Below are 21,230 nucleotides of genomic sequence, written 5' to 3' on the forward strand. Positions count from 1 at the left end.
TTTTCCAGTATTTTTTTTATAGTCAGTTAATTTGCAGCTCAATAAATTTTATTTAGCTATTTTTGAAAAAGCTCGTCAGCTTTCTAACAAATTTGGGTGCTCCAGAAGTATGTGTACCAACATGGAGGTGACTAATTTTGTTAGCCTACTTTCATCAAGTTGTGTAAAGGGACTGAAACCTATGGGCTGGGGGTATATTCACTTGGCTAAAACAGAAAAGACCCCGAACTCGTAATAGAACTAAAATAAGGAAAATCGGAATCAAATTATGCCCTAACCTGGTACACACACTACGGGAGTACCCAAGTTTGTACTACCTGATCAGTCGCATGCAGTCTTGCACCAATTGTAAAATATAATAGTGAATAATACTCATCTTCTCTCAACCATTTTGTATCAAAATTGCCACGTGTTTCTTATCAAAAATAAAACACACTTTGCAAGAAAAAAACCTTTTTATTTAATAAGTAATAGAACAGTACTGCAATGAAACGGTATAAAAACTAAAAATACTAATCAAGAAATAGTACGATGAAAATATAAAAGGCAAAAATGAAATTTCTATAAGAGAGTAAAATCATAAAAAATAATGCAAAGGCAATCTTGTGTGACGGTTATTTTAAATATTAATTTATCAGACTAATAGTCATAGCTCTGAGTACAGCAAAGAACACGGACATCACACACTGAGACTGCCCCACCACATGTTTCCTTTGATTTTGTTTATCTTAGGTTGAGATAAACTCATGTTTAGATCATCGCCCAGAGAGAAAAGTGAACATGGAAAGATGATTTTACGCTTTATATAATCTGAACACCAATAATAATTGTTCTTGTTTTTCCTTTTCAATTTTCCTCATTTTATCTTGATAAATAGACAAAGGTGAGCCAGAAGCTTAATCTAACTCAAAAAAGAGAGAAAACAGATAACAGATTTAGAGGTAGCGGGCAATAACATAGTGCCGAATACGGATATAGAAAAAAATTCAGGTTCGGGCTTGCTTCTGTGTATATCAGCTGAATAGAAGTAATATTTTGCAAGACCCACTTTATCTGATTTTGATGGAAAAATAGATTACTGCAATATGAAATTTTATTAATAACACTGAGTTACCTTTGCAATAACTATACCAACACTTGCTTATTATAATAATTCAATACAATTTACTCATGTTCAATAATTTGCTTAAAAGCAGTATAAAAAAAAAGATATCTGCATTTTGCAATCCTAAAAAGTAGAGGTATATTTTTATAATAAAACATTACATGTAAAAAATATTTCTTTAAAATACATAACAATTTGGTACTACCGAAGTATGTAACCAAGTTGGCGGAAACCGGAACGTAGTATGTGTACCAGGGTTAGGAATAGGACATAATTTTATTCTATTTTTCCTTATTCTAGTTCTATTACGAGTTTGGGGACTAGTCAAGTGACTCCAGTAGTATTTGTACCTGAATTAATGGCCTAACCTGGTACACATACTACGATTAGGTGTCCGCCGTCTCGGTTCACACACTTCGGGAGTACAAACAATTCCCATTGAACCATTCCAAACAGATATAACCGGCTCAACTCTCTTTACATCCCTTTATGTGCTTCATCTTCAAATCACACAAGTCTTTCGCCACTTAAATTTGACATATCGGAGTCAAAAGATGTTTTCTTCTGTTTTGTAGTTTGACTTCTTAGTCCTTTATTCCTCGATATACCATCCCCATTACTTAATTCTGGATGTGATTGTGAAAATTCAGTAATCAAGCAAGCTGAACTTGAGACCGGAGAAGAGGAAGGACTGTTTGTTAATGCTGATGTAGAGATTGAAATTGCAGGAATTGTGTTTTTACGAAACGGGCTGTTTGATCTTCTATGACTATTTCCTGAGGGTGGTTTTAAAGCAGCAACACTGGCTGATCTTTGTCTTAGTTGCTCCTGAATAAATTGAAAATATGTACAGGTATTACACTAAAAGAATAAATCTTCATTATCTCTGTGTGGAACAAGGTTCTGAACAAACGGCACTGTAAATAAAGGTTCTACAGCTGACATAGGCAAATTACCGCCTGGGGGCCAAATCTGGCCCGTTGGGTAATTCAATCTGGCCTGTCCGATGCTGCGACAACCAAGGTAAAACCCAATTTTGATGTTTCAGCTAAAAAATAGCTTAAGGAATTTGTTGACATTGCAATAAATAAATTTAGTTTTAGCACAAGACTTATTGTTTCCCACCTTTGCTTTGTAACGCTGTGAATATTGTTTATAAAATGTAACTTTTTACGTCACACTTACATGGCCCGCCAGTCTAGGTGGGCAAAATTTATGGCCCATGGTTCGAAAACCCTGCCCAACCCTGTTTACAGAATCTGGAACGATCAGATCATTTTGAGTCATCAAAGACAGCAAAAATTCTGCCAGACAAACCCTATCTGATGAGCTCATGTGATGTTTGTTGAGGGTGTTATCAAAGGATTTGCACAATTCTATATTTATTCAATTTAATATTTCTGTTCCTATACTTTGGTATGGAATAATCACTGCATACAGTCTATTTCAAATTGTGTTAAACTGTAATTAACTCGATGGAATCTGACATTTCCAATTGATTCAACAACTTTTTACCTCTTGAACAAAGGCAGCTTGACGTTCGGGTCCATAAACTAAGATTAGAGTCTTCTCTGAATCTTTGGATAATATCGCTGATGCTTGCAGTTCCTAGGATAAAATAATATATTAACAAACAATCGAGAAAATGAAAATTGAGGAAGTAATAAGAGTTTACTGATAAAGAACCAAAACAAGCAAAAAAATATCTTGCAGTATATACTTCTAAACGGAGGTAATTCAAAATTATGAAATGAATGAATTTGAAAAAAGTGTAGCGGTAATGTAGCTTTCATCCAATATTTAGGCCTTGTTTTAATTGTTTTTGACTATGTTGCAATTAACGGCTGTAAATATTTTGTGGAAAAATGAAAACAAGCCAGTTGTTGGTTTTACGTTGAGCAAGGTTCTATAATTTAACTTCATCATACCAATAATTGTTCTTGTAATATTTGTTTTTCATCTTCGATTTTCTTCATTTTATCTTGATATTCCGTTAATTTTTCATCCCTTGATTCAATCAATGTTTTTTCCTCTTTATTCATCACATCTACACCACTATCACTAGACATACTTGGAAATGCATTTCTGTAATAAAGTGAGCGATGTTGAACCAAACAATGAATGAGAATGCTACTACATTATCTTAAGAAAGATTTTCCTTGAAGTCACATGCGAGTACTAATGAGCAGATGTAACTAAATAAAACAACGAGACATTACTTCGTTTTATTAAAACAATACCCACATAATATAGTCCTATAGTCAGAAAATCAAGGCTATTATCTTGTGATAGAAGCGTAAATCCATAATAAATCACAATTTTACATAAAAAATTGTAAATTTAACAAACAAGAAAAATCACCTTATTCTTGCATTTGCTTTCCTGATAAGAGATTGTTTCTTAGTGAGTGCTTGGAGTCTGTCATATATTTCATCCATCTTCTGCATTGTTTCCATCGCTTTATCACGAGCTAACGCACGCTCGTTCAATTTAGTTTGCATTAAATTCCATCTCTATGTGAGAATAATATCAATATGTAATACACTATAATGTACAAAATTGACAACATCGCAGCAAGAGTATTAATGTAGAATGAATAAGTTTTCTTTTTTTCTCATATGACGCTTATCATACCTTTGCTCCAAACAAGGCCCGGCGCTCCAGAAGTATGTGTACCAATATTGAGGTAACAAATTTTGTTCGCTTATCAAGTTGTGTGAAGGGACTGAAACCTATGGGGCAAGCGGTATATTCACTTGGCTAACACAGACAGTCTCCGAACTCGTAAAAGAAACAAAAATAAGGAAAATTGGAACAGAATTATGGCCTAACCCTAACCTGGTGCACATACTACGGGAGGACCCAAGGCCCTGTGCAGCCACAGTTAACTAACGATATATAAGAAGCTAAGATTTTTTTTTTGAGGACTAGGATCTTTCGGGTTCAGCATTGCTCACCCTGTGTATCACCTCCTGAGTAGGGCAGGTGGTAGACATGGGATTCGAAGCTTTGATGCTAACACAGCTAATTCTAATGCTTTAACCACCCGGCCATCGTGCTCAAATTTTCATTGCAGTTATATCAAGAACTGATTACTGATTGATCACCTCTCTAACTTCTTGCAATCGTTTTCTTGTTCTTTTTACTTCTCGTTTCTTTTCAATTGCATTCAATTCACTTTCTCTTCTTCTGTGTCTTTCCAACCTTCGCTCGGCAATTTCAATTCTTTTTGCAGTCAGACCTGTAAATCAAATCAAATAAATGTTATATTGAGTGGCTTGAGTCAGAATTATTGCAGTCGGTGCATGCGGCTCCACTAACACAAAGAGAGATAGAAAGAAGCAGTTGTCATGAACATTATACTACAATTAATATACTTAATAATATGTTCTGATTTCTACATAATTCTATAAGATAGTAAATCTAAGGATATCGATATTTTCTCTTTTGAACAAACAATATCTTTCTTGGTGAACTCAAGTAAGGGATATAGTAGTCCTTATTTGAATACAAAATAAATAGGTTTTGCTAAAAAATTACTTGCAAAATATGGGAATATATATACAGGGTGTCCATAAAGTCCCTTCACAATTTCAATTTCGCTATAAAGTCAGCATAACCAGGTTTGTTGTTGATTTTTAATCAGTAATTGTTCAAGTATTTTCACGTTATTCAATACATCTGTGAGGGCCAAAAAAATATATGGTATTGATAAATTCCCTCTGCAAAAAGTTTCGAGACTTTATGGACATTCTATTTTATGCTGAAACTCCAAAAAAATTTTACTCACTCAACGCTTAAAGTATATTCAAGGTACATTGATACATCAGTAGGCAAAACAAAAGTGAGTGATACAATTATTTGAGTTTGTTTTTATCTATTGAATTACCTGTTTGTTGAATTTTTATTGTTAAATTCATGCACAACATCCAGGAATGCGAATGTTGTGAATCAGAACAACTCATCTCGGCCTCCCATGCAATGTTGAAATCTCCTTCTCTTTCCACAAGACGGAAACGATGTTTATGAGATGAGGCATCAGGTAGGGACTGAAAAACACAATTCATTATTACAAACTGCAATATGAATAAGTATGAACCAATATTTTCCAACTTTTTTGATCTGTAAATCCCGTTTTAGTTTCTACATCATCATATTGACTAATTTCACAGGTCAAACTTCAATATAAATATTGTGAAATTATCAATCTTCTTAATATAAATATGTTGATAACATAAAGTATACATTTTTTGGGGATCAGTTGACTCAAAACTAACTAACTACCCTTCTCTATGCCGTATATTATTGGATCCGTATGCGCATAATGCAATGATGTTGTAGCAAGGATAACGATGGCTATTTTAAGTAATTCAAGTGTGAACGGCAAGATTTTTAAATCACTCTAAGATCACTCTAAATATTCCACATTTAAAGTAAGAAAAAATATTGGATAAGACAAATTTCTCATATATTTGAATAGGCACTCTCGAAGTATGTGAACCAAGATGGCACACACCGGAACGTAGTTTGTGTACCAGGTTAGGGTTAGGCCATAATTTGATTCCAATTTTCCTTATTTTAGTTTATTACAAGTTCGGTGACTGACTCACTCAACAACCCAGTAACCTCAACCTGGTACACATACTACATTCCGGTGTCCGTCATCTTGGTTCACATACTTTGAATATCTGACGAAAAGTAAAAGACTATTCATTCAGATTCCACTAAATTACTAATAATCGATATAAAATTTAAACAAGAAAAATATCTCACTTCCACATGCATCTTGTTGTTCAAGGTAATTTGATATTTGAGAAGATCACAGATAGGATCAGAGTAGAATTCAATATTATGTTTTTTCAGAACTCCCCATCTTCTCTTCCAAACATCGGTACCAGGTTTCTTCATTGATATCCAACCCTGACAATAACGAACGTTTATTAGGTTAGGAATTAGGAGGGATATACAGTCTCAGTCAACCGAATCCTCTGTCCTATTTGACTGCCATATAGGCAGTGGGTATCAGAGACACTGTAGCTCTTGTGGCGCTTTGGCTGGAATGGGTTATTAATTGCGGTATATTCGATATTTTGAATCCTTGATTTCAAGAACAAATTTAAATGATTCCATTTGAAAGCTTATCTTTGATCAATTAAGTCTATGGTATAACCAAAAGGACGTCATTTAATTTCGGAGAACAGTAATAAATAGAAAACGGATAGTTAATATATTGGTCATTTCATTTCTAAAAATATTATTTTAAAATGTATCAAAAATTCAGGTTTCGTGTGAAACTTCACGCGAACATCCTAACACATGCACATGCATTTTTAAATTTAACCCTCAATTTCATATGAATAGGGCTAAGATCAAAGACAGACATATTTCACCTGTTCAATCAACAGATCAACTACAATAACTATGAAAATCTTCTATTGATTATCATAAGATCACTCGAAAGCTCTCTGAATACCAGTGTTTGCAAGTAACTTTGCTCAGAGGTGAGTCAGTCTAATTTACTTCTGAGTGAGTGTAACCAATTCTTTAAAAATACTAACCGTTCTAATAACTTCTTCAACTTCTGTCAAATAAACTTGTTTTACAGCTCTTCCAAAGGCTGGAGAAAGAATAGTCTCAGATCCCATTGTTTCAGCCACGATTGATAAAAATTGATGAAAAGTAACCAGCAGTGTTTCTGTTGCCACAATACAATCGTCTGGATCATTAGGTAATTCTTCTTCCACTATCCTGTGTAAAAAAATTTCAACAAATCAAGCATGAATATGGATGAAACTGTTGTGAAGAATTCTTACATGTTCTGAACATGCATGGCAGATAGTCAAAGTTGGGAATGAAACAGTAGACTTGACACAAATGTGTGAAATGAAAATAGGGCAAAGATGGCATTGTTTAGATCGCAAGGTTAAAGTTTGGAAGTGGATTAACTATAACTGGTGTGCTTTTAGCAAGATGGCACATATCACAATGGCTAATAAAAATTATGCTACAAAAATAGTTTTCAATAATTTGCAGAATTTGAAAATCAATAAGAGGTCTATATTGGAGAAATGATCAATCGTTCTTAATTTATATTGTGTGTCTCATAATTGCTGCAAATAAGTAATAAATCTATATTCACACTATTGCAGACAATTCTGCAACTGCAATAATATCAATTATGAAGGTTTAATATAAGAAAAGTATTTCCCATATAGAAAAAAAAGCAGAAAAAATGAGCAACTCAGGCAGACCTAGAAGAAAATAATAAAACACCAAAACAATGGTTCACTCTATCAACAACTAGGATATGTCGTCATCAGTATGATGAAATTATAAAGACGAAAAACTAGACAATGGTATAGATTCACTATGTCTACAAAGTGCAATGACTGCACAACAGAACAATCATGTAAATGGAAACATTTAATAAGGATCATCATATCTAGCCTTCATATCTAACTAAATTATAACATGCAATGATGCAATCACAAAATATATCCTAAAAACAATTGCAAAAAATTTTCATTTCAAATCATGTTAAAGGAAAATACTCTACAATGCACTCAAATAACAAGAGCAAGATACACATATACACATACGGTGAGTATAAGTCTAGAGCAGGGGTGCACAACTCGAATGATTATAAATGCCAAAGTTTTCAAAATAATCTTGTTGCGCCATGTTTGTAATCAGTAGTTGATTTTTTTTACCATATTGAAAATACACATTGTGCATACAGAACGAGGTAAAAATGAATTTTAGGGTAAAAGGGGACCGATGAACCAGTATTGGTTATCAAGCAGTGACACCGTTTCAATAATTGTTGGTATTGTAGAACAAACTTTCGAACACATAATAATTTCTGATAACTGGGAGCTAGAAATGTGTGAATAAACATGTTGATTTAAGTGTTTCGAAATACAAGGTGTTAAAAAAGTAATGCAAAATTAACAGAAGTTAAAATGAAATGCTACTTACAACATTTAACGAACGACAGTATTGAATTACAGTGAAATGCCATATAAACATTTCAGGACTGACACTTTTTAACAGTTACTTTTTTAAAGTAACGTAGTCATGACAAAAAATTTTACCTTAATTTTATGTAACTTTTTTAACACCCAGTATAAATGTGAGTTTTTAGGAGTCATTATAAATACAAGAATTACTTTTTGCCAAACCCCCTCATGGGGGCCATGTGTTGTGCCCTTTTGCTGTAGAGCACATTTGCTAACAAAAACTCTCAAAACAAAAAAGAATTTTGAAAAATTGGAAATCCCCAAAAAATCATTATTAATAAAAAAGATTGCAAATCGCATAATTATAAATAATGCAACACTAAATATCATCCAAGATATTGATCAATTGATTGCACAATATAACTAGATGAATGTGTGCACACAAGTTTTACCTCACATAAGAATTCCTTCTAATCGTTGAAGCCCTGATGAATGAGATGATGAAAATTTTAAACACACAAAAAAAGTTTGAAAATGCTTTTCCATGCTCTGTATAAGCAGCCATTGAAATTCACTTGTACGTAAAAAGGCGCTAACTTTGAAAGGCCTATATTTTTATGGTTTGGCACTGCGCAATTTATTTATAACTGGCGAGGTGTTGAGAATGGGATTCGAACCAGAGTGTAACCTAAGTCCAATGCTTTGACCACCAGGTTATCAGACAAATGGACTGACTATTTTAATTGACACAAATTTGAACAATGGCTTGTTTTTTAATACAGTTTTGCTGAAATCAAGGTCCAGATCACACAAGTAATATTTTAAAACCAATAATATTTTGGAAAATTTCCAAAGACTACTGACATGCTAAGGGCTATGTGTAGATCTTTACTTGTTAAAGAGATGTTAACAAGACTAAAAGTAGTTCAAGTCAACGTTGTCAAGAAAACAGTTTGGGTAGAATGGGTTTCCACGAAGAATCGTTGGTCGCACAAAATTTGAATGTCTCACATTGAGTCACATAGTAACAAAGAACGTAGTTCAAAAATGTTGGCAGTTTGATTAAGCACATTATTGGTTCTAAACCGTCATTGATAGCAATGCTATCTCAAGGGAATACATTAATATTTCATTATCAACGCAGAGGAAGTAAATTCCTATTCAGACCACATTAAAATCTTTTTCGATTCCTGTGGGTCAGAGGTCCCTTTGGTATAAGACAAGTAAAAACAAGATAAGACTGAACATCAATATGTATTATATTCTACCTCATTGAGCTACCATCGTAAGCTTTCAGGCCGTTGTTGTTGACTCCATTATGTTCGTGAGGGTTTGATGATAAAGATGAGCTTGATACAGACGATACATTGTCATCACTGTCTTCCCATAATATACCAATGCTTGAACATAATTTCCGCAAGATCAGTTCGATCTGAAAATAAGAGTGTTTTTTTATTCATTTATGGGTAAAGTAAATAGGTTTGGTGAACCAGCATTTTTGTTTGAACTGAGGAAAATGAAAATTTCTCATTATTCGTGAAATTTGTTATTTTACGATTGTACTTTAAGTTATAATAGTTGAGACAAATTTAGAAATTGAAATAGGCTGCTTAAAACTGAAATGAAAAATTTTAGATTATTAAATTATGTAACATCAGTTGAGTTATGTGAGACAAACTACCTTCCTTACTCTAAGTTTAGTGGTTTCTAGTGGGGACCTCAATAGAGCCTTATTTGAAGCAAAGATGCTAACCCAGAATAAAAATTGTCTTATGCAGAAGTACCTCATGCTTTTGTGAATTAGTGCAATCACAAATAGTGACCATAAATTCTGATGCTTTAAAGCAGGGGTTCTCAAACAATGGTACAGTTCCAAAGTTCATTACAAAATGGTGGCCCCATAACAGATTTGAACGGTATTGTGGTTACAAATTTTGTTGCACAGTAGGCCTATGTTAGTATGCTTTGACTGTGGATAGACTGTCTAGCCTAGCCAAAGATTTTATATTTTACTGACTGCACACATTAGATAGAAAGTAAGCAAGGTTGTTCAGGTCAATTTAACTTTTAAATTTGAGAGGAAAAATGAGGAATAACGCCAGCATTAGCACAATTGTTTTTCAAAACTATAGAATTCTGTCTTGATATTGACATAGTTCTTTCTTTTACATTACCTCTTCATTATCAGCACTTGGAGGATATGTATCAGGTTCTGCAATTTGATTAAAAACACACCATAACCAGTAGAATGAATGATGAAGTTCTGGAGGTATTTCATCGTTAGGAACTTCGCATGGAGGTGGCTAAAAATGCAAAGACTATTAACAAAATGATTATGCCATACTGACTAATCAGCATTTCTATAAATAAGGACTAAACAACAACAAATCTTTCATTATTTTTCAAACTTTTCTCAGAGGTTTCAATAGCAATGAATATTAGAATCTGATGCAAAATAAATACATGCAATAAAATGAGGCAGAAAATCCGCAGTACAATTAGAATATATTCCAATTTTAACAATATTGAACTCGCATGGGATCAGGATAGGATTTACATATTTACGGCTCAACCATCTGTTGAATGAACCACGGCCTCTCGTCTGGTTACCATTCCATGTCAGGTATGGGATTAGTTAGGTATTTGTTTTCGAGAGCATGGACTTAATTAATGGTGTAGGAAGCAGTAACCGACCAGCGGTCACGTGAACCACCCTACGGCGACGAGGAGTCCAGCAATCCTCTCGCACATAACCATCCTGCATGGGATTCTAACCTGCGAACAAACGCAAATTAATCAGAGTTGCGGTGGCGAGCGTATTTCCATTGCTTAGCACTTAGCTTTTTTTCAACTTACATTTAAATGCCAGGATTGACACTGTCTCCAACATGCTGATCTTAATTTCTCCCATTCTATTGCAAATGAGAGAGGATTTCTGGCAACACATTTCTAAAGAACAAAAAATGATAGCTGAATTTTTTTCTTGATTTCGATAAACAGTGGTAAGCTTTTTATGATAGTGTAATCCTGAGTTAAGAATCAGAATAAATTATAATTCTCCTCTTTTTTTCAATGTAGAAACACACCCACGAAAACGAATACACATTAGGATTAACCAAGTTGAAAGTGAAGTCGTTTGAAAGTGTGATTTTACTCATTTAAGCAAACAACCACTTAAAATAGAGCATAATCAGATTTACTTCAGTTAATTCAGGGTCCATGACATCACTAAAAGTACGAAAACCTCCGAAATATTTCAAAATATCAGCTTCTAATGAAGTTGATTGACAGTGGTATTCACAGTTTATTTAACTAAATTTATTTCCAATATACAACATACCTCGATAAAGACTTTAAATTGAACAAACGAAACATGAGTTGTGTTTATGAATTGTTCATGAACTGTCTTCTCAGTTAAATATCTTCCATTCAATACAGGACCCACCATTGACGAAAGACTCTGGAAAAGTAAGATAAATTTAAGGCAATAATATGAACAATCAATACGGCAGTGGTTCCCAACCTTTTATGGCCCGTGGCTCCCTTCCGGAGGATTTCAGCCCGCAAGGCCCCCTGTTTATCATTCAAGTGATATTTATATTGCTTATTATTTATATTTATAATTTTGATTGGTAGATTCCAAATCTCACTATGTTCAAACAATTCATGCCTAACAAAGTGAGAAATAACCTTATCAAATAATGTATCAAGGAAGAACAGGTTTTCTTATGAAAAAGTAAAATCAGTTTTGCGCCCAGCATTGTGACCCCCCTCCAATTGTCCTGTAACCCCCTTGGTGGTCCCCGGTTGGAAACCGCTGCAATACAGAATAAGAGAAAAGTGAAATTAGTACATGTTGCTGTGAGGTTCATGATGAAATGAGATGCTGATACAATATTACCAGCTGGAAAATTGTGGACGCAATGGCGAGAGCACTGGACTCCCCTCAGTCAACATCAGAGATTACAGGTTCAAATTTTATGGCCATGGTGTAATAAGTTGGGTAGACAATGTCAATAAGTTGGGTAGACAATGTCAACTCAGAAAGTTTCTAGTCCTTTTAAAATTGTAGCTGTTGGGAAGTCTGACGAGCAAGTTTTTTATAGATCACCAACTTGAGTGTCTTTGTATAAATCTAAGAACCCAACTGCAGATTCTTAACTACCATTGAATACTTGTTCATGGCCTTGTTTAGAGCAAACAGTAATAAAAGTAAGCAAGTTGTAAAAAAAAAGGATACTCCCGAAGTATGTGAACCAAGATGGTAGACATCGGAACGTAGTATGTGTACCAGGTTAGGGTTAGGCCATAATTTCAGGTATAAATACTACAGGAGTCACTTGGCTAGTCCCCGAACTCGTAATAGAACTAAAATAAGGAAAATTGGAATGAAATTATGGCCTAATCCTAATCTGGTACATATGTTACGTTTCGGTGTCCGCCATCTTACTTCGGGGGGGGGGGGGGGGGGGGCGCCAAAAATGTCATTCTTACCATTATCCTTCCAAGTAGCACTGCTCCAGTGGATTTTCTGTCAAGATTGCTGAAAGCTTGCCACACTGGGAATAGGTTGTTGTCATGGTAACACGGATGATGGAGAATAGTTTGCTTCTTAGGAGAATCTCTATTAATAGTGATTGTGATGTCACCATCATATTCTTCATAGCAGTTTGCCAGAACATCAGACGCTCGGAGTTGAGTAACTGAAGTTTGTAAAATTTTTTAAAATTTTCAATACTTGTACTGACAAAGCTAAGACAAGATTTAGTGCTATAGCCCAATATTATAGTAATGGAGGTTTTTTCATATCCTGGTAGGAGTAGTCAGCATGTCTTGAAATTACATACAAGTTCCAGCAATTAAAGAGTATTAGGGAAATGAGAAAATTAGATTTCATGCAAATACTATAAGCAAGCAGTTACAGCATACTTCACAGTGTAATTATCAACAGTGCAGCACCTAAAACGTGAAAATTAACACCATATTGATCTACAGACATTCACACTGCTATTTATGTACAAATATTAGTAAGTATACAAAGTAAAAAAGGTGATTACTTATATTTTCATTAGTAAAAATGTTGATGGGCAATGTAGAAAGCAATGATAGATAAGTTCATATTTCAATAACTAAGTCTCAATAGTAGATATGGGTACAGGTGAGATAACAATTCAAATTCAACAAAATGAATTTAGCTTTTTATGCTACAAACTTTCACCAAACTCACCCAATGTATCTTCAAACTCAAATTGAGGTTTAGGTAAAGGAATAACGTCAGACAAAGATGTTTTGCGACGAGCTTTGAGTGACAATGCCCTCGCAACCTTTTTAGTTCTTCGTTGCATGATTTGGTTGTCGACTGTTCGGTTATTAATTAGTATCAAAATGAAACCATGCTCCTATGCATCTTGTACATTACACTGTAACATTGTTATAAAGTTATGTCTTTATGGATAAAGTTATTATCCATGATAATACCCAAAGTAGAGTTTAGGATTAACATGTGTTGGTGAATAGTGCGCATGGTTAAGTCTTACTCTTACTCACTCTAACACTGTTGTCAATGGACAATAAAATGAGGGCTTTATTGACCCCGAACTGCCCCAACTTGAAAAAGTATGTTTTTGCTTTTTGTTGAACACATCCAACCTTTTTTAGAAATACTCTGGCTGATATCACTTTAAACTACGTTTAGATACCAGCTTAATAAACAATTAATTTTATTGTAATATTTTTTAAAATTTTCTACATTCGCCCTTTTGTCTCGAAGCCCTTAAAAATGCTGAACTCTCTCATTATCATTACAAACCGGTAAGTGTTTCCACAAACCACGGTTTTACCTTTTCTAGTAAAGTGAACACATGATGCATTTTACTTGTACAATATAACAAGTAAACGGATGTTGCATTACGTCAATATGTAATATTATTGCACTAACTGTATAACAACAATGAAAACCTTGCATGCACGTTATTTCCTGAACTACTAAATACTATAGCTTAACAACTTCACTCAGCTGGTCTATAAAACATTTTCCGAAAACCCCAACTAACCACCAAAACAATGGTTTCATTTCTATGCAATTCTAGCACTATCAAATTCATCATAATTGAATTGATAACAAAGATAAGTACTGCCATGTACTTCTCAATTACTAATATGAATGAGGCGCAGAAGACATTAATTCTGATACATATTTCACACCTCTGTCTCGCTTCAACTGTCTATGCTGTCATTGTTTAGTTGTCGAATGAACCTGTTTGAAAGCCTCATTTGCAAGTCTATAAATAAATTTCACACATTTGAGCATTATAATATCACAGTTGCAAAGAATTGAAAAGCAGACCAATGTGCAATGTGTGAGAAAATTAATATAAATATACAAACTGGTGTATAAAGAACCTCATAAGTTATGAATCCATGTGCTATCAGTGAGGCATGTTTCATAGACTGGATAGATTTGCAGCTTACAGGATTCAGAACAATATGAAATTCTAATTATTTGTCCTATTTGACTCACTCCTTTATACCGGATGGTTCCAAAATATTTTTCGTGAATGACTTTAATTTTGGATTTCTAAGTCGAATAATCATAAATATTGATTTTAAATTATAAAATTTTACCATTATAGGATTTTCACTAATTCTGACATATCAGTGGTTGTTCATAACTTTGCTCACAGAACATGTAATTTGCTTCTGAATTAATCACATGACCCCGCTTTGAGCAAATTTTCTTCTACATAAATTAAAATACTACGAAAATTTAGTACTAAAACACTACCAGTACTTTTATTTAGTAATTCATAAAAATCTCATTTTCTGGGTTAAACAATGAAAATTTTATTCAGGTTGTATATCCTTCTAAACCACTCCACTTGGAATTCTATTTGAATATGTTTGTACAGCAAATAAAAAAAATATATTCTGCAAGTTTGCTTAATGCAACTACCAATACAAAAAGGTGCTCCAGAAGTGTGTGTACCAATATGGAGGTAAAGAATTTTGTTTGCCTAGTTTACATCAAAATGTGTAAAGGGACTGAAACATATGGACAGGGGGTATATTCACTTGGCTAACACAAACAGTCCCCGAACTTGTAATAGAACTAAATAAGGAAAATCGGAATAAAATTATGCCCCAAACCTAACCTGGTACACACACTACTGGAATACCCACAAAAATATACACTAACTTCAAATCCCAACATGTAAAAAACAAAGAATGCTTGCCACTTCCTGAAAAATGTCCAATTAAAAACTCCTTAATTCAGTGCCATTCAATTTGGGATAAATAACTGTTTTCAAGTTTTACAAATATTTCTTTGCCACTTCCAACCTAAATCCCATAATTACATTGTTGTCCAATACAATTAAACATGGCTTAATTATATGTTAGAACTTCCTGCAAAATGTAAGTCTGTACAATTCAAGTGTATAGTAAAAAAAATTCTTAATAAATAACGCTAAATGAATTCAATCGTTATGTCGCCACTAATGATAATATGTTAAATATTTTGTGTCAGAAATCATCACTTACAAACATGTCTAGATTAAGAATATTTAAAATAGAACAATAATATAAAAATATCTTTGACAAATTATCCACAGAAACAACCTGGTAGCAATCACTTCTTATTCAATATTCAAAATTAGAGATTGATATAAAAACGCAACATCTGAAACATTCTTTATAATTCTGCCTCATATCCATCAGTCATAATTGCCAGGCATATACAATATGTTATACAATTGTTCATAGCATTACTACCCACATCAACCAAAGCCATCAATAATAAAAGAAGACCACTTCGCCTCAATGAGATATAAAAACCATTCATTTCATATGAAGCGGAAACACTGTCCTCATATGTTGCCTTGGCAGATGGCACGTCCTTGAAAAAACACTCAAAATAAAAACCTGAACCTGTGACTCTGCTCCCTATGTTTATTTATTTATATATTTTTTCAATTCAAAGACACATTCTTTCATAGTGTATCAATGTTTTTCTATGTAGGGCAGCGGTACGTATTTTACCAAAAAAACAACATCTTTATACTGATGGATAGATACCCTTCTATTATTAAAATGTCCTCCAAACTAAGGTCACTAGTAGCTCTAAAAATTGACTAAAACGATATTAAAAAAAAGAAACTGCATTTTATGCTATAAATATTTTAATTGGCATAAATGTTTTGCTATAATCTGCGTTTAATTTTCAAAAGTTTTGGGTTCGAAAGTTTCAAAAGTTTGCTTTGGGAGTTACCACAACTGGTCAAAGTGAATATATTTCCTTGTAAATAAATTCATTGAATTTACAATACTCAAAACAATACTCGCCTAATACAGTTTTTATCTTCACTAACAATAATATTTGATTTCATGGCACAGTGAATAAGATAACTACAATAGGAAATACAGATTACAATAATATTATTCTTCTAATATACACCAATGATAGTACTATTACTACAGTAGGCCTACTGAGCTCAATTAACACCTCCCACTCATAACTATTATATTGATATCAGCATAATTAGGTAATTCCATTGATATTTTACAATCAAGTACCATGTATGGAAGGTGGAGATAGTTATCTTGGTAAGATTATTCGATTTAATAAACCATGACTAGTTAGGAGTTACAAATATATATTTTCATTGCGTAAATATGAGATGCGTATTATAGGTACGCACTGTGAGTAGCTACTATCTACATCAAATACCCAAATTGTGACTGAGTTGATAAGAATGAAACAAAAGCACTAATCCTTCAAGTCAGGAATTGACAAGGTTCTTGAACCACGGGCCAAAAATTTTGCCCACTTAGACTGGCGGGCCATGTAAGTATGACATAGAAAGTTACATTTTGTGAACAATATTTACAGTGTTACCAAAGCAAAATTGAAAATCAATAAACCTCGTGCTAAAACTAAATTTAATCGCAATCTCAAAATTTGGTTTTACTTCGGTTGTGGCAACATCGGGTGAGCCAGATTGAATTACCAAATGGTTCGGATTTGGCCTGCAGGCCGTAGTTTGCCCATGTCAGCTTCAAGTACTGGTATAGTTTTTATGATAGATAATATACACCAGGGGTCGGGAACCTTTTTAGTCAAGCCATAAAAGGTACATATTTTCAATTGTATTTCCATGTGAGTCATATAGCATTTCTTCAATTAATCAGGCTGAAATTTTTACTCAAAAGTCAACACATACAATGTCAATATACATTTAATGTGCCTTGAACCGTTGCTCACATGCAGCACAAGTTGAAATCTACGATACCCATCCCCCTTCTTAGTTTAGGCATCACCGTGGTATTTTAAAAACTCTATCGCTTTGTGATGTCACAAAATATGTTCCAGAATCCCCAAGTTTATCACAATGCCTGTCTGGTAATTATCTTACACAACATAGACATGCGCTGGGTACGCGTTCTTAAACGTACTGGGAACTTTCTGCCAATTTGGCTATAAAAGAGTTTGAAAAATCGTAACAATAGTAAGCTTAGTCTTGGGATATTAGATATTTGTGGGAGCCATATGCCCTCACCAAAAGAGCCATATATGGCTCGTGAGCCATGGGTTCCCAACCCCTGATATACACCATAGAAGACAATTAAAAACAAACGAAGATTGTTAATTAAAACCATCCTACCATTACCTGCTGACAATACCGATCTCCTCATAACATCTGTTTTTTTTTATTAAACTAAGTAATCGATTGCCTTACCAAACCATTTTTTTCTATATTTAGCAATTACGATGTTCGTTCACCAGCAAAATGTTCAATTCAATTAGCACACAGGTCACTACTCTGCCTAAAATATTCCAAATTGATCAGAAGCAAGCACGACAGGAAACACATTGTCTCATTACTTCCTTAAGCATTTTACATCAGCACAGCATAGAGTGCATATGTGTAGTATGTATGCTTAGTAGCACACAACTAGAAATACTTGCATGAGAGCTTTAGTTATTAAATAGACTATGTATCAACTTTGAAGCACTATATTTATGATTGATAACTTATACTTAACACAAACTACTAAATTAAAGCTATATAAACTTCAAACTTCTATATTATATTCAACTGCACTTTATAATTTCATTCAGTGCTAAATTATACGGTATATACTAATATTAAATCATATAAAACTATATTTGTATGCTAAATGGCTAAAAGCACCGCTTTTGAAGTTATGAGATATTGATTTTATTTCAAATTTTAGTTCTTTTTAAGAGCAGACAATTTCAAAAAAAAATGCTACACTTTGATAAATGTTGAACTTCCTGCTAAATCAAACAGTCTAACAAAATAATGTGCACGATTTGCTGCATGAACTGACATGATGCCAATATTGTGAATTTAAAATGAAATAAACTGATCTAGTCCATTTCGTCATAAATAATTGATTAAAAATAAAAACTGAAGCCTTATCGAACATACCTAGAAAAACCGAGGCATGAAATTGGGGCATTTAATGACATCTGCTAAGCATAAAACATTCGTGGAATGTTTTAATTAACGATCCAGATAAATGAAGCGAAACATTAAATTTCAAGCGATACAATATTAAATTATACATTTTCAATACAGAAATATAACACTTTTAAAAGTACGGCATGATACTTCCTTAATACATAATGTAATAAATGGAAAAACGGCTGAACACTAAAAATATATTTTCAATAAATTAGATCATCCTTATACGCAGGTTGGTTGTAGTGACGGTGATAAAACTGATATAAAGTAAAACTACAATTAATGATTCAAAGTAGGAAACTCATCTGAATATGATTCACACAACGATATATGATGATTACTCATATTATAGTTCGACTACAATAAACTTTCACCTGTAATTTAGCATCATAATAATGCACCATCTACTGGTCTGAATCTACTAGTATTAAAATAGTAAATTGTCTCATTATTCCTTAACCAGATTTCTGATCAATCATTGTATTGGCTTACACATTGACCTAATTCAGGAATGTGACTTTAAATAACATTGATTGCCCATGGTTTGCATTTGAATTTTCTGAACAATTAAAGCACAAAATTACACCAACTATACCAAGGCTATGCACTACAATTTGCACCATATGGAGTGATTATCGATGCCATGAAAATCCCATTGACTAATCACATTTATTGGATGTGAGTGTTAATAAGGTTCTACACTCTACAAATAAAAGTGCAAACAATTCGAAGTTTCAATAGGTTTACAGCTATTACAGACTACAGTTGCTGTCATAGACATCAAGTGAGAAATGAAAAATGTAGGACATGGACTACAAAATTTACAAGTTAATGATGTTATGAGGTGTAGAATTGTTTATTTCAGTTCAAGATTGATACAAGCAGTGATAGATACAAGCAGGGATGTCGAAGATGGATACTAGTATATTGGAATACATTCAAGATGGTTATTTTCGTCATGTGATCAAGTAATTTCTTATTTTAAGGAATAATTTTGAACAGTTTCATTCCAAAATTCTCATTTTAAAAATGTAAACTTACTTAACTTGTGATAGAAACAAAATCAGAACAACGTTTGTTTGAACTTTTCTAATTACTAGATCCTTTTTTTTTATAAATTTAGTTTGTAATTTAGATTTGAGTAATTTATTTACGTAACAAGATCCAATTATATGTATATATTCAGAATTCAGAAATATTATTTCAGAATACTTCCTGCAGTTCTGAGAGGTAAATTACTCGGTTTTGGCCTTCCTTAGATACAAGCTAAAACAAGTGTTTAAAAGTATGGTTTGAATACCAATTAGTGAAACTAAATCACAAACCATGCAACAATTATTAAAACTGGTTCATTTAATAAATCTACCACACCGATATTCATTTCATGCTGTGCAAACTTTGTCACCTTGTTCATCAAAATCTCAACCGACTTTGTCTGGCTGATTGCCATAGCGAAGAACTTTTCCCTCCAGATTGGAGCGTTGGTATACTTGTAGTTGTCTTTTAATACCCAAGAGATTTATAGCCATCGTTTAAATTCTATATCCTGCTCTTCTTATAACTTTATATTCAAACATATGTCATCATATTTCAGTATTCATACTTCATAGCATATCAAAATGTCCAGACCTCATAAATAAATAAAGATCACAATGCTGAAAATGACAAAATACAATAAAATCAACCTCAAATTCACTTGAAAATCCAGTTGAAATAGTTCTAGAATTAAATATCATCACCCAACTAGTCACGGTACATACTTACATAAGCAATCAAAATAAATATAACTAAAAGAATAGGTCATTACTGGAAATTGAATTTTCGTTTAAAAATGGCAGTAAATTTGTATTTTATGTGTAGTTTTAATCATAGAATAAATAAATTTAAACATGTACTGTCTTGATTTCAGTAAAATGGTAAATGAAGCATAGAAGGGCATCTCCATTTTTTCATCTGACTGTGGATTGGCTGTCACTGGTTCGTGGAAATATAATATGAGATAACTTTCGTTGCATTTGGATACACCAGTAGTCTAATTAACCCAATAAAATCTGAAAATTGTAGTTATTCGGGACTTGCCCACAGAGCATCGTAATGCAGTAATGAGCAAATTCAAAACCATTAAATAAAAATGGAAAATTCCAGTAAAGCAATCAATTTTTCCATGTACTACTGTACCACTCTGCCACTGTTTGATTTGTGATCTACAGATGTAAGGAATGAAGCGGTTAAGTATGAACTTAATATACCGGTAAAAAAATGAATGAAAAAGTTAGAAATGTAGATCATTACCGATACCGCATTTGTCAAAGGAAAGGGGGAGTCTCAAATAAAATCATTTACCACCGAACGTGATGCGTTATAAAACACATCGTTGAAAAAAAGGTTTGGTAATGAATATTCACTTCTAATATTGAATATACGGTATTGATCAGCAACACATGATCGTGAATATCATCTTCATTACGTTAATATACCTGATCATCGTTCCTATTGCGTGTTACACAATATGAAAATGAATTACATATGTATTATCTGATGATCTATCTTTATGATGTAGAAAATCAATTTTTTTTTCATTTCATTCTATTTTTTTTATTGCAACAAAAGAGTAAAAGTAATTAGAAAATAACAGTCTGCCAAATGCAATATTTAAATAATAACACTAATTTTGGCAGT

At 33.2% G+C, this 21,230-nt stretch overlaps 1 protein-coding gene across 3 annotated transcripts; it reads right to left on the reverse strand.

The window, feature by feature from the left end:
- Positions 1-436: 436 nt before the first annotated feature.
- Positions 437-20,824, reverse strand: LOC120345910 (uncharacterized). Of its 3 annotated transcripts, none has more exons than XM_078115019.1 (15): positions 19,957-20,824; positions 12,559-12,767; positions 11,405-11,524; positions 10,921-11,013; positions 10,239-10,367; positions 9,333-9,496; positions 8,517-8,549; positions 6,664-6,853; positions 5,879-6,025; positions 4,995-5,154; positions 4,213-4,346; positions 3,467-3,618; positions 3,034-3,190; positions 2,621-2,713; positions 437-1,933 (listed from the first exon to the last, which is right to left on the reverse strand). In XM_078115019.1, exons 2-15 carry the CDS (start codon positions 12,559-12,561, stop codon positions 1,613-1,615), a joined length of 1,896 nt encoding a protein of 631 aa, XP_077971145.1. In that variant the 5' UTR covers positions 12,562-12,767; positions 19,957-20,824; the 3' UTR covers positions 437-1,612. The 3 variants fall into 3 exon arrangements, with proteins under 3 accessions (XP_077971145.1, XP_077971143.1, XP_077971144.1); XM_078115017.1 differs by lacking the exon at positions 19,957-20,824 and adding an exon at positions 13,292-13,500; XM_078115018.1 differs by lacking the exons at positions 8,517-8,549; positions 19,957-20,824 and adding an exon at positions 13,292-13,500.
- Between the last annotated feature and the right edge of the window lie 406 nt (positions 20,825-21,230).

The sequence above is a fragment of the Styela clava genome, chromosome 8, assembly GCF_964204865.1.
Source record: "Styela clava chromosome 8, kaStyClav1.hap1.2, whole genome shotgun sequence".
NCBI lineage: Eukaryota > Metazoa > Chordata > Ascidiacea > Stolidobranchia > Styelidae > Styela > Styela clava.